A 14,690-nucleotide genomic window follows, 5' to 3' on the forward strand; every position below is an offset into this window, starting at 1 on the left:
CTCCGCCAGACTGATTAAGAGGAGCCTGGAGCTCTGGATACAGAAACTGTCGAAAAAAGAGAGGCACCTCCTTCGGCTGTACGGAGAGGGGCGAGTCCAGCCTGAGCCCACAGACCCTTTCCCTGATCTTACCTTCTGCCTCGACCTCTCTGACCTCAGTGGTCCCCTCCTGGCTGTCATTGGAGCGAAAAAGATGACGCTCCACAGTACAGACAAAAACATGATCTGTGTTACAGTTATCCATAAGGAAAACCTGAATGACAGACCCTTGTGTGTGTGGACAGACAGACTGGCGGGACAAACACCTCACTGGAGAGTTTTGTATAAGCCTCCATTAAAAAAAAGAACTGGTGACCTCCAGTGGAGGATTTTGCATGGTGCGATCGCCACCAACAGTTTTTTATCAGTCATAAACCCCACTGTTTTAAATAAGTGTCCTTTTTGTGGTCTGTCTGAGAATGTTTTTCATGTTTTTACTGAGTGCAGGAGACTTAATCCTTTTTTTACCTTTTTAACTGGAGTTTTTAATCTTTTTGATGTTGTATTCTCTGGCCCTGTTTTTGTCTGTTGCATTGAGTACAACAGGAAGAATAAATTTAAGTGCCGAATTTTAAACTTTTTAATTGGTGAAGCCAAAATGGCTATCTACCTCACTCGGAGAGACAGGCTGCAAGGTGGATCAGGGCTAGATCCTGTGGCCTTGTGGAAGTGCAACATTAAAGCCAGGCTGAGGCTTGAGTTTCAATTCCACAAGGCCATGGGAAAAGTGGATGAATTTTTACTGTTGTGGGGCTTTAAAAACATTTTGTGTGAAGTACATGATGGAAAACTAAATCTGAGAAATTTAGCTGTTTGTTGAATTTTATTGTGAATACAGTGTTTTGTTAAAAATCAAAAAAATCTTTTTGTCTTCTTCTTCTTCTTCTTCTTCAGGAGCAAAGTGAGTGTCAGATCAGAGCAAACATCAGTGTTCCTGCTTACATTCATCCAGAGCTGCTTTCATCAGCACACTCACACTCACACCCTGACTCATGTAAACTCTGTGTTTTCAGATCCAATCAGGCCACCTGTTGTATGGATTCTTTTTGGACTTCTTCTTGCCGTTCTCGCTGTTCTTGCTATTGTTGGGTTTGGATTCTGGAGGTACAGAAAGGTTAGTTCAAAATGGCAAATTCAATTTATTCAAATGATTCCTTTGAATTTCCTCTTCAGAGTCTCAACTTTCTTTACTTTTTGTAGAACCAACAGATCAACAATCAACATCTTCAGGGGCTGAACCAAGAGCTTGAAGAGCAGAACAAAGCTCTTCAAAAGCAGATTCAGTCTCCACCTCCTGACTCTGGGGTCCTGTGACGTCAGCTGCTCTGGCGTGTTCTTGGCTGTGTGTGATCAGGTGTTTGTGAAGACATAGAGACCAGTAGAGGATGACATTTCAATCTAAATGACCCAGTTAAAGAGAAACTGGATTAAACTTTAACCTCCACTGAGTTCAGTTTATAACAGAGCTCAAAACTGAGGAGTTCAGACCAAATGAAACTGATCACACCTGAAGGATCAGGTGACTTTAAAGCAACCAGGAGAGTCCTGAGAGAGGACTTGTGTCTGCACCTTCAGCTCAGAAGAGGCTGAAACATTTGTCCATTCATTTAAGAGCCTGAGCTTAGATTTCACTGACAGGGAAAACAAATTAAGTCATGTTTTGTCTTCAACACAGAGTTCAGATCTGAGCAGAAGAAGGACTTCACTCTGAGCCCTGAATAAGTGTCCATGAGCAACAAACCAAAACCCAAACTGTGTGTGTGTGTGTTTATTTGTATGAATGTGAATGAATAACTGAGATAATGAAGCTTTTTCTACCTAAAGTGTATGACCTGAATCTGCTGCTGTTTTTATCTGTTAAAGCTCTGAACTGATTTAGACATGGACTTTAAAATCAGCTGACTTTCTTTCTGCTGTAAATAAATGTGAATATTTATCAGATAAAGTCAAATGTACTGAGACTGATTTTTCTCTGTTCATACTTGTGTTATTGACATGATTTGTGCTGAGCCTGTGTTGCTTTTTTACTTGGTTCAGGTGTTAATCCAGAATTTGACATTTCACACGAGTGTCATTTCACACACTGCTTCATGGTTTCTGTACAAACCTTTGAATAAAACAGGAAACATGCCAGACTGTGTGCTGGGACTGTTCTTCATGTGTCTGTGCTCAAACTGTGATAAAGACACTAAAGTGGACCTCCCCCATCCACTGAAAGCTGAACTCACCTCTTTAAAGAATTGTTACCTTCTCAAAGTTCCCCTGGCACCTTTAGGAACTTTACAGAGCTCCATTTGTTCATATTGTTACAGTTAGATTAAAAAAATGCTCTGCCACAAGGTTAAAATGAACTTTTTAAAAAGACATATTCATAATGATTACAGAAAAATAATGCCTTTGGTAACTTTATAGAATGTGATGCTTTGATGTCTGATGCCTTTAGAGCAGAAAATAGAGGTCTGTTGGGTCTGCAGCTCCCCCTGGTGTTGGCTGTAGGGAGAACATATTCAGCACCAAGGACAGTTCTGAAGCTGTTTCTCCTTCATAGAATAGAATAGAATAGAATAGAATAGAAAATACTTTATTTATCCCCGAGGGGAAATTCAGGAGTCACCGCAGCATTTAAGAAAACAAAAGTAAGAAAGAGTATAGAAAGTGCAAAAATGTCCATAAGAAATTAGATGACGACATCCCGTCCACCACTCGTCCACCACTCTCCAGCCCAGCCAGCCTCCACCTCCACAGGGTTCAGGACCGAGCCTCCCCAGCAGTCTGTTCAGTCTCTGTCTCCTGGATCCTGTCTGCTCACAGCAGGCGAAGCTCCTCCGATGTGTCGCGGCGTCCGATGTCAGCTCCGTCAGCCACGTCCGTGAACAGCACGATGCCGCTGGATTAGCACAGCTAGCTCATCCATCCCCCGGAGCGAGATCCCACGTTCCCAACAACGATGGATAGAAGGACAGGTCCACGTCGTCACCTCCCAGCTCACATCTGAGAACCAGCACGTCGTCCTCACCTCCTTCTCCTCAGCTCGAGGGAAATCAGCAAGCCCTACACTAGTTAGCATTGACATGCTACAGGCTGCTAACAGCTAATTTCGCATGTAAACAATGCAGCCATGGTTACATGTAGGATCTCCAGACAAACACAGGAGAAAAGTAGTAAAAAATACCGCCGAAGCCACAAAAAGTTTGGTGTCCGTGACCGACAACGAACCACACAAAGTGATGATCCACTCCAGACACAAAGACGACGAAAAAGAGACGAAAAAACCACAAGAAACGGACAAAGACGAGAGAGCTGCTGCAACAGGCAGCTACCCGGGTAGCGCCTAGCAACCGTATATATGGAGCTCCAGATAATAAGTTTATGTTGTGCATAAAACCATATAAATAAAATGGGAATGGGACGTTGTGTTAAATATTAATAGACACAAAATACAATTATTTGTAAATGTCATGAACACGTTTTCACAGTCAGATGAAAAATTCTTTGACACAAAATTAAAATCAGCTTTTTATTTTTAAAGAGAGATACTTAAATATTGTAGAATGTTTAGTTTTGTTTTAAGTAATTTTTACAGAACATGAGGTGATGCATTAGCATATGGAGTTTGTGTTTTCTGTGTTTCTCTTTCTGGTCTTATCACTGCCAGTCTGGTCACAGTTCTGCTGGTGACTGATAGTTCTCTAGTGCCCCATCTCACATTGCTGTAAGGTTATTCCCAAACATGTTTTATGGTTAAAAAATGAATCTGTAGTATGTTGTGGTATCATTTATGAACTGTTATCACAGCTTAAGGTGCAAACAGCTGATTAGACAGACATACTTTTACTTTTAATCTGCAGTATCTTTCTTCAACACTGTGATAAAAATATTATTTCAAGTATGATAAAGGATCAGACTTTTTTTCACAACTGGTAATCTGACAAACTTTTTGTTTCCACAGTTTTTTCTCAGTCATGAGCTGGTTCAGTAGAAATGTGGCTTTTATTGTGAAAGGAGTTTTCAGGAAGTATTACTAAGGGATTCATGTGATGTCTCTGTGGTCTCTGAGCTCAGCTCTCAGTCAGATGTGTATCAGTGTGTGTTCCTCACAGAGCTGTTAGAGTGATGGTGAATCTTCAGGAGACATCAACAACTATGAAGCTCCTTCCTCTCGTCTGTCTTTGTCTGGTGACTCGCTCTGGATCAACGTTTACTGATGAAAATGGTAAGAAAACTAACGGCTCATAGTGACTCTGAATTCTATGAGATGAAATGTGTGAAGAAATGTTCAAACATGAAGTCAGGAAACAGAAAAGGACCAAGTTTATCAGAGGAGGGGGGAGAATGGTAGCACCTGAAGCTGTTAGCATTAGCATTAGCATTTAGCTCCATTTGAAAAGAAGGAGCATTAATACAGTTTGTAATATGTGTCCTTATAATTATCACTGTTCAATATTTACACATCAGCCTCCATAACACAGCTGACGTCATGAAATGACAGCTTCAGCTGTTTAACAGACATGCTCAGTGTGATGATGTTGGTGATAGATGAGGGAGTGGATGTGCGGGGCGTCTCCTCCATCCTGCAGACACTAAACTGCAGCATCACTCTGATATGGACCATGAGAAAGAAGAACTGGGGACATGTCTGCTGGGACCTGATCTGTGAGGGTCAAACAGAGTTATAATGACTTTTAAAGACTATGAAATAAAAGTCAGACTGAAGGTTAATGGACTTGAGGGACCAGAGGAAGAAGTTTCACCCCCCTTATTCTTTCAAATCTTTAATTTAAAATTCTTCAGTGTCTAGTTAGGACAGTGTAAATCATGTGTGTGTGTTTGTCTCTCAGGTCCAGTGGTGGTGACAGAAGACAGTGATGTAGTTTTACCCTGTTCCCTCAGCTCCAAGAAGAACCTGGAGTCAGCGCTGTTTGACTGGAAGAAAGACTTGGAGAAGGGAAAGGAGGAGAGGGTGTTCATGTATAATGCTGGCCTTTACTCTGGCAGAGACTTTGATGATCAAGATAAACAGTTTAAAGGTAGAGTCTCATTTTTTCAAGAAGAACTGAAGAACAGCAACACCTCCATAAAGATCACAAAGACCAAGGTGTCTGACAGTGGGACCTACACCTGTATCTTCCCCAATCTTCAGCACAGCCCCAAGTTCAGCGTTCAGCTTGTTGTTGGTGAGTTCTTTCATCAAACTCTTGGAGATGTTTCAGATTTACTGTGAGGACTGGTCAAGTGAGGACCATCAAGGTTTTCACATTTCACCGATTTTTTTAAAAAAATCTTATTCTACATGTATTTTTATTTCTCTTTATTTGCATATCTCTGTTTTAAACACTTCCCGTTTAAACTGTTTAATAATAACTCATGGGACACATTGTCATTAAAATTAGGAGCAAAGGAAACACTGTGAGGTTTCATCAGCTCTGTTGGTGCCAAGAAAAGGCTACAGAAAGTAGAATTAATAAAATAAAACAACTCAATAGTTTAACATCTTTACGCAGCACATATCAATGAAAGAACAATCAGAAACTACAAGAACCAGTTTGAATTTGACAATTTATACTTATTTCTTATCCAAGATCATTTGCCACAGTTTTGTCTGTTTTCTCCTTTTTTCTTTATCTTTCTGTCCGTATGCACTTATTGGTGAGTTTAAAAAAGAAGAAGAAAAAAAAAAGTTGTGTTTTTAAGCAGAGCATCCACCTGAAGTTACACATGATTCCTGTGTCTCATCTCAGGTGTGCAGACTGAGGCTGATCTAAGATGTTTTAGAAAGTGCAGTACAGAGAATCTCCAGCAGGTGTCCACAGAGCTCTCAAACACTTTCACTGAGTTGTGCACAGAACATGATAGATTTCGTTAAAAAACTTCCTAAAATTCTAAAATATGTTTGATTTAATTACTTAAAAATACTCTCAATAGATGAATAAATATTCACACAAGCACTTCTAGATTTATTGTACTACTCTAAAACAGTAAAATTTATTTACAGATAGACTGAAGAGCCTCAGGTGAGCTCAGGCTGAGTTAATTAAGGTTTGTATGGTGAACAAATGATTTTAAACTAAACCATTTAAAATCATGCAAAACCAAAACTCACTCATTAAACAAGTGCATATTTGTTTACATAAAAAAATGATCCAAAAAACTAAAGATGGTAATTGATCATTTTAAAGAAGCAGTGGGCATAATTAGGGCTTGTTTTGTTTATATTGATTAACTTTTTGAACAGCCTCATGAAGCAAGATGTAATATTTTACTCAAAGAGCTTTAAATAAGCGTGTAGCTATATCTTTGTACTGTTAATCAAAGCCAGGTGAGCTCTTAGTCCTTGTTTATAATCTCTGTGCAGCAGATCTATATACAAAAAAAGGGCTGGACTACTTATTTCACTCTGTAATATAAAGTGGGTTAAATAAATTACATCCTATAAATGTTAAAGGCCAACATTAGAGAATGATTAACTTGCTCTGACCATTTAACACTAATCTTACAGTAACTACACAAAGCAGTCTCATGCTACAGAATGAAGCTTGTTTCTTCAATCAGAGACTTCATTTTATCTTTTAGGGAGTCAAATGAAATGTATGAAATGGCTTATTTTAATAACAGTGATGCCTGTATGCCATGTTAATGTATTACCAAAGCTCTCTAACCTTGACTATGTTTTGTTTTTTTCTTTCAGAGTGTATCTTAACTGCTTGAGTTTTGCCAAAATCATGTATATTTTTGTCTCTCTTCACACAAATTTAAACTAGTTTTTTTATTATTTGACCTTGAAAAATACTATAACTGTTATTTCTGTCATTGTGAATGTACACTCTCTAAGGTGTCAGTAAGCACATTATTATTACTTGAATCCTCAATGTAGGCACTATGGGAAATAATTTAATGAACATATTATTATTTGTTTTCATACCTTTTCTTTATTTAAATCTTTTGGATACAATGAAATAACCATAATAAGGACTATCAAACTGAAATTCTCAGAATATTTCCCTCAACTTGTCTCTAATGTCTGTGTTAAGCTTCATGTTGACAGATTGAAGCTGCTCTGAGATATTTTAGAAAGTGCAGTACAGAGCATGTCCAGCAGGTGTCCACAGAGTTCTGTAAACGTTTACAAAGTTACCAAAAGAAGTTATTTAACCTTTCTGATGAAATGAAATGAGTGAATGAAAATTTGTCTACGTGTTTGATTGAACAGTAAATACAGACTAAGCACTTATATTATGATTTTCGTTATTAGCATAAATGGATAAAGTCTAAAACCAAACATAAGAAACGTTTTTCTGATATGAAAACGTCCCACCATGACAGAAAGTCCGTCAGCGGTAACTTCTGTTTATGGTCAGGCAGGTGGTTTCGGTGGTTATGAACTCGGAGTGTTTTCTCTGTACTGGCTTTCTATTGGCCAATTACAACAATCAGTCAGACAAAGGAGGCGCTCGTGGAGGATGCTGTCCACTGATTGGCTGTTGGGGTTAAAGTTCCAGAAGCTTCGTTCCTGCAGATTGTAGGTAAATCCTGATTGGTTCATTTTGTCACGAGGCGTTTACTGATTTCAGAGACAGTAAATCTGATTGGTTAAAACTGTGTTGGTGATTAAACGTCAACAATTATAAACTATATCGGAAGTTTAATAAACGTCTCTAATCCTTTCCAGCGACTGGTTTGATCTTTGTTTGATCATTTCATTTTCCCGTGGTTTGGCAAACATAGGCTTTTTATAAGGGACGCTGCGTTTTTCTTCAAAATCAGTCACGTTTGATTAAAATTGTTCAGTTTCAGTCCTGGAAACACATTTAAGAAACTCATGCCATAGAAACAGATGTGTCAATGTGGAGGAGTCGGTGGGGGAGAAATGTATTGTTTTCCTTTGGTAGCATCAGATCAACAGGGGTCGCTGTATTACAAGGAAACTTTAAAGGAAACATTATCAAACACTTTTCAGACACAAATGGCAGATGGATAATCCTTCTAATTGAAGTTGATCATTTTCAGTTTATAATTGTGAATATATATGCCTCTAAAAGTAAACAAAACAACGCAAGTATATTTTCAACAAAAGAAAACAAAATTATTCAGCTGTCACAAACATTTCCCATTGCCAGAGTATTATGGGGAGGAGACTTTAATACCGTGATGGATTAAAGTTTGGACAGATGGCCTCCTGAAAACAGAGTAATGAATGAATCAGGAAATAATTGTGACAGATTGGCCCTCTTTGACATCTGGAGGCATAGAAACCCAAACCAAAAAACATACACCTGAAGTACTAAAGATAGCTCTCAACAAGGTCTCTTCAAGGTCTCATTAAATTGATTCCTAAACCAAAAAACGATAAACTGATTATTGATAATTGGAGACCTATCAGCTCCTTAAACAACGATGCTTAAATATTTGCCATGATATTCGCTAAAAGATTTAAATCTGGACTGAATGATATAATTGACGAAGAACAATCTGGCTTCATGCCTGGAAGAAATATATGCAAAAATATACGTTTAATATTAGATATGATTGACAACAATGAATATATTTTAGAGGAGAGTTTTGTTTTATTTGTTGATATTTACAAAGCATTTGACACAATAAGTCATCAATTTATGTTTAAAACGATAGAATGTTTTGGTTTTGGAAATTACTTTCAGAAAGTGGTTAAAACTCTTTATAATGGATGCAATAGCTCTGTCAAGCTAGCTCACTGCACTACTCCCAGATTTGACATCTGTAGAGGAATAAGACAAGGATGTCCTCTAAGTCCTTTCTTGTTCCTCCTAGTAACCCAAATTATGGCTGTGCATATTTTAAAAAAGTCCATTCCAGGGTATAACTGCTCTGAACAGAGAATTTAAGTTGGCTCAACTGGCTGATGATACCACAGTTTTTCTATCCAGCAGGCATGAGGTGATAAAAGCTGTTGACTGTATTGAGGAATTCTCTTGTTGTCTCAGGTCTAAAAATGAAGCTAAACAAATCTGTGTTATTTCCACTAAAGGAATGTGATCATTCTCTAGTGTATAGTATTCCTTTGAAGGAAAACGTTACATATTCAGGTGTTATTGATAAAATGGAAAAAACTTGCAGCAACTTCAATTTTGATCATATAGTGGAACAAATAGATCAAAAATTAAGATGTAGTTAATGAGAGACCTCTCACTGAATGGCAGGGTATTACTCTCTAAAGCAGAGGGGATAAAAATATATATATATATTTTTAATACTTACTATTCCTGATCAGTAAGGCTCTGAAATGGTCAGGGGCAGTGAACTAGTCATATTGATGATTGATTATTAGGACAAACTATCGCTTATGACAAGCCCTGAATCAAGTGTGGCTTGCTTAAAGTCTTCCAGCGCGTCGCCATCCTTCGATATCTTTAAAGTTAATATTACTGAGAAACATTAAAAGCTGCGTCAAGAGTTGCCAAAAGGGTTTCTCTGTGGGAGAAAATCGAGCCAAATGCGATCATAGACACCATGAGTATTTCATGCTCCACCTCATCTAATCCCATTTCTTCCAGAAATTTTGTAATACATTTTATTATACACAGATCTTTCTCTCTTAGTGTCTTCATTCACTAATCAGAATCTCAAACCATCATCTACCGCCTCAACCAGCAATCCTACCAAGGCTCATCCTCAAGAAACCTTATTTAGGAATTTATTTATTTTGATTAGTATACTGACATTATTGCTTATTCTTTCACAACATCTTGGGATGATTTCATGACTATTTTCCATAATTTTCTTACCACAGCGACCATACCAGGTGCTCACCTTTCTTGATTCCGTAAAGTTACGGACAACCATTCCAGACTGTTTCAGACTGCATGTAATGCTGTAAAGCTGATATGAAATGTGCTGAGACTTCATGTTGAATCCTTTCAGCGGTAACTTTTATCTGCTGCTGTCAAACAGCCGTGGTCATTAAGAACTACATTTCCCTCTGAAATCTGGAGACATAGAAGGTTTTTTGTAACTTTCCTCATTTTCCTTCTGCTCTCCTGCAGGATGTTCCAGCAGGGTGAGGAGCCTCGTTTCACCATCGAGCAGATTGACCTCCCCCAGAGGCTGAGGAGGACCGGGATCACACAGGTGGAGGTCCTCCACACCCTGGACACACTGGACCACCTGAACCGGAAACATGGACACAAGCTGACCCACAAACCCTCCTACATGCCTCCCTTGTCTTCCTTATCTTCTTCTAGCGCCCTCACAGCCTCTTCCTCCATGACGTCCACAGCAACACAGACAACTTTCCCCGACAACTGACTGTCGCTGTCCCCTAACAGCAACTTTGACAACAGCTCTCCTCTTCTGCCCATTCCAGTCGCCTCACCTGTGGCCATGGCAGCGGTAGCTCAGAACGGGTTGGTTGCAGTGACAAACGGGAAGCTGTCACCACCCTCTGGTTTCCTGTGGGTGTGGTTAGTGGTGGTGTGACAGCGCCAGGCTACGGGTTTGAGACCACTGAGGAGGACATGGACGTTGATGACCAAGTGGAGGACTTAGTGAGGTAAGACAGTAATCCACAGATCGAGTTTATCATCACATTACGCTGTTTGGACAAAGCCTGAAGCTCCAGTCAGAAACATCTGATTTCATTAAACTGGTTCTGAGCTGTTGACGCACATGAAAAGGAGCTTTACGGAGTCGTTTGACACTTCTCTTTATTTTTATGCACCAGATGCGAAAAATATCATTGACTTCAGTAAGACAACTTGCGCATCAAACAAGGCTGAGCATCACTACACTCTAACTGGGACAGGGGACAGTGCTACCATGCTAGTTCAACCAATAGCTAAAATGAAGTGAGTGAAGAGGTCAAATCACAATTTGATCTGAAAAAATCCACATAAAGAGAAGCAAATGGGGCAAGATCAAACCAGGCCAAGGGCAATTAAAACTCAGGAAGTCATGGACACATGTCTTGTACAGTAGCTTTCAAAAGCACAACCCTTGCTGTTCTCTTGCATTCAAGTACCAGCATTTTAGAGCACCTAAGAGCCGAAAGACTTCATCACCTTACATCAAAATAAAAGCAGTGTGCATGTTTTCATCATGCAATGCCAAATACTTCTATGAAATGCCAAACAAACCCACCAAAAATGCAAAAAAGATAACATTTCACGTGTCTCGAAGTGGCAAAGTGGCACATTTATGTGATGAGACGAGGGCAAGGCCAGCCAGCAATCAGAGGAGAGGAAAAAGTGCAAAGGCAGTCACTGGTGGTGTGAGTAACGCTTATTTTCAGACGCTGGGGAAAACGCCATCACTGGAGCTACTTGCTGGTAACCTCAACCGAGCACTCTCAAAAGACATCCTCAAAGTTGTGTCCGCAGAGATTAGCAGAAGCACAAGGCTTCATGATGACATGGTAATGGAGCTAATGGTAACACAGCAAATAATGAAATAGTCTGATGCTGGTTACATTTTCTGTCCAGGGTAAATCCAACATTTGCAAGTGGATCCCTTCAGTGTCCACTATACTGAGCAAGGACTTGCCATTTTTGCTGCTCATCTACGGCAAAAGTCTCCAGTGACCCTCTTCCTTGATGCCACAGGTGGTGTTGTGTGCTGGCTCCCCAACCAACCCAAGAGGGTTCTGTATTATGTCCTCTGTTTGCCAGGTGATGGCAAAAACAGACCACCTCTTCCTGTCAGTGAAATGGTCACCAATGACCACATCATGGCCAATCTGTCCTTTTGGCTAATGAAATTTTTGACAAAAGTAAAAAAGATCACTGCCATTAAAGTTAGGCAAGTGGAAACTGACTACAGTTGGGCCCTAATGCAGGGTGTTTTGCTGGCCTTCAACAAGCAAGATATTTTGGGATACCTGGAGATGCTGTGTAAAATCATCCAAGGCTCTTTTACAAAAAAAGAGCTGCAAACCATCACAGTGCTACACCTGTGCTCAGCACATATCCTGAAAGTGGTCTCTGTTTCCTCTTCCAGGAAGACCAGAGATAAAGGCCTGAAGGAATCTGTGAATCATTGTGTGGCACATTTGATAAATAGCAGCAGTCTGAATCCTGCAGTACAATTTTTTGGCCACATGGGTAGGATTTTTGGAGGTAGGTTCTCCCCTAAAGAAGTAGAAGAGAGCTTGGAGGTCATCAAAGGCTGCATCAAGAGCAAGACCAATCTGGATGATTCCAGCACTCAGCCACTGAAGACACAACCTGAGCTACCAAAGAGAGCCAAGACTGTTCTTTCCATTTCACCATTTCTTAAGTTTTTTGAAGGGGTCCTGGAAAGTAACCAGTCCAATGTGCCAGATGCCAATGGAAAGTGTGAGGAGAACCCATACTACTGTCCTGATATCATCAGTGTTTTGCTGCAGGATTACATGGGGATCTTCCCACTTTGTTCAGGCCTTATGCTGCAGGATCTATGCAGATATGCAAGTGATGCAGATCCGAGCAAAGTTGATACAGCAGACACCAAAACAAGGCTTACTAACTGACATGTTGAAAATTGGTTTTCAATCACAAAGAACCAGTTTCTACTCAGGGAATGCTTCCTCAGACCTGGCTCTTTCATTCGGAAGCTGCATATCTCTCTGTGTGAATGCTACAAGGAACACATCTTGCAGCATGGCCTTGATCGGGTGCTGTTGGGCAGACCATTGAAAGACACAAAAGAACATACTGAAGAGCAATGGGGAAAACATAGTGTGCCTGCAGCTCCGAAAAGGACAAAATATTTCCACCCTCCCAGATCCCAGCTCCTATGGGAGTGAAAAGACACATCCAAAGACAACAGATGAAGACCTATAAAAAAGTATGTAATAAAGATGCATTGTCAGATTTAAAAAAATGGATAATTACAAGACCTCTGCAGGTCAAATGCTGCAACTACTTAGTTTAAAATGTAATATTTATTTCAAAGATTGAACATGTTGGCGCTACCCAAGTAGCTGCCTGTTGCAGCAGCTCTCTCGTCTTTGTCTGTTTCTTGTAATTTTTTTCGTCTCTTTTTCGTCATCTTTGTATTTGGAGTGGATCATTACTTTGAATGGTTCATTGTTGGTCACGGACACCAAACTTTTTGTGGCTTCAGCGATATTTTTACTACTTTTCTCCTGTGTTTGTCTGGAGATCCTACATGTAACCATGGCTGCATTGTTTACATGCGAACTCAGCTGTTAGCAGCCTGTAGCATGTCAATGCTAACTAGTGTAGGGCTTGATGATTTCCCTCGAGCTGAGGAGGAGGAGGTGAGGAAGACGTGCCGGTTCTCGGATGTGAGCTGGGAGATGACAACGTGGACCTGTCCTTCCATCCATCGTTGTTGGGAACGTGGGATCTAGCTCCGGGGGATGGACGAGCTAGCCGTGATAACCCAGCGGCATCGTGCTGTTCATGGACGTGGCTGACGGAGCTGACATCGGACGTCGGCGACACATCGGAGGAGCTTCGCCTGCTGTGAGCAGACAGGATCCAGGAGACAGAGAATGAACAGACTGCTGGGGAGGCTCAGTCCTGGACCCTGTGGAGGTGGAGACTGGCTGGGCTGGAGAGTGGTGGACGAGTGGTGGATGGGAAGTCGTCATCTAATTTCTTATGGACCTTTTTGCACTTTCTATACTCTTTCTTACTTTTGTTTTCTTGAGTGCTGCGGTGACTCCTGAATTTCCCCTCGGGGATAAATAAAGTATTTTCTATTCTATTCTATTCTATTCTATTCTATTCTATTCTATTATATGTTCTTCTCATTCTCATAAATTGATATGTTGATGTTTATAAGATATAGGCTTCTTTACTGTAAGTCAAACACTTACACTACTTTATCATATTTAATTTTCCTGCGTACATGTTGTGCATATTCTTTGATTTGCTTGATTTAATTCTGATTTATGTGATTTTATTTTTCAGAAGGTCGTTAAAAGGTCAAAAATTGGTTCACAACAGAGCACAGGAGACACTGGACAGGTATGGCATTATATTTTCAAAAGTTTTCTGTTCTGTTGGGCAGTTTACAAATCCTCCTTATATTCTGACTTAAGCAGATCTACCTCTTAAATATCATAGATTTAGACTTGCAGCTAAAGATGACCAACAAAAAGGGGATGACCAGACAATCACCACTTCAACAACAACAACGACAACATCATCAACAACAACAACAACAGCAACAACAACAGCAGCACAATTGGTATTGGTGTTTTGTTTTTTTGTTTTGATTGAATCTATGATCTGATCTATGAAACATAGATGTTTCAGCTTAATTTTAGGGGAGTTGTCATAGGATTCATGTCTAATACAGTCAGCTGTGTCAACTCATGTAAATATGTTTTGACTTGTATAAACCTGTATGTTGATTTCATATCCATTACTTACCAAGTCTTAAATCAACCATGAGGCAGTTTTTAGAACTGCAATATTTCAGTTTTTAGTGAAAAAGACCACTGCTCATGTTTTGGCGTGGAGAATCCAAAAGGACAGGAAGGAATGACAAAATGGGTGAGTGTACTTTAAAAAATTATATATTAAAATAAGTTTGATGACAGATCATTCATCAATAAATGAAAACAGATGTGATCTAATTATCTGTGTAATAACAGTGTACAGTATACAAGTGTTCAAAATCTAATACTGTTGGATAACTGATTTTAATTTTTTTTCCAGATTTAATGCACA

At 39.7% G+C, this 14,690-nt stretch overlaps 1 protein-coding gene across 3 annotated transcripts in view; it reads left to right on the forward strand.

Moving 5' to 3' along the window:
• LOC141805289 (CD276 antigen homolog) overlaps positions 1–14,306 on the forward strand; it is a 34,658-nt gene extending 20,352 nt beyond the window's left edge. For 2 of the 3 annotated variants that reach the window (XR_012599714.1, XM_074690291.1), the window contains 2 exons: positions 13,926–13,982; positions 14,082–14,306. Coding sequence is in view for 1 of the 3 variants with exons in the window: in XM_074690291.1 (XP_074546392.1) it covers positions 13,926–13,936 (11 nt within the window). In the remaining 2 variants the exon portion in view is untranslated. Of the gene's footprint in view, positions 1–4,077; positions 4,253–4,877; positions 5,214–10,055; positions 10,562–13,925; positions 13,983–14,081 lie in introns of those variants that run through there. The other variant, XR_012599713.1, reaches the window with a different exon arrangement.
• Positions 14,307–14,690: the final 384 nt, after the last annotated feature.

The sequence above is a fragment of the Halichoeres trimaculatus genome, unplaced genomic scaffold (genome assembly GCF_033239565.1).
Source record: "Halichoeres trimaculatus isolate MK-OKI-2021-1 unplaced genomic scaffold, fHalTri1.1 fHalTri1_scaffold_1, whole genome shotgun sequence".
In the NCBI taxonomy this organism is placed as follows: Eukaryota; Metazoa; Chordata; class Actinopteri; order Labriformes; family Labridae; genus Halichoeres; species Halichoeres trimaculatus.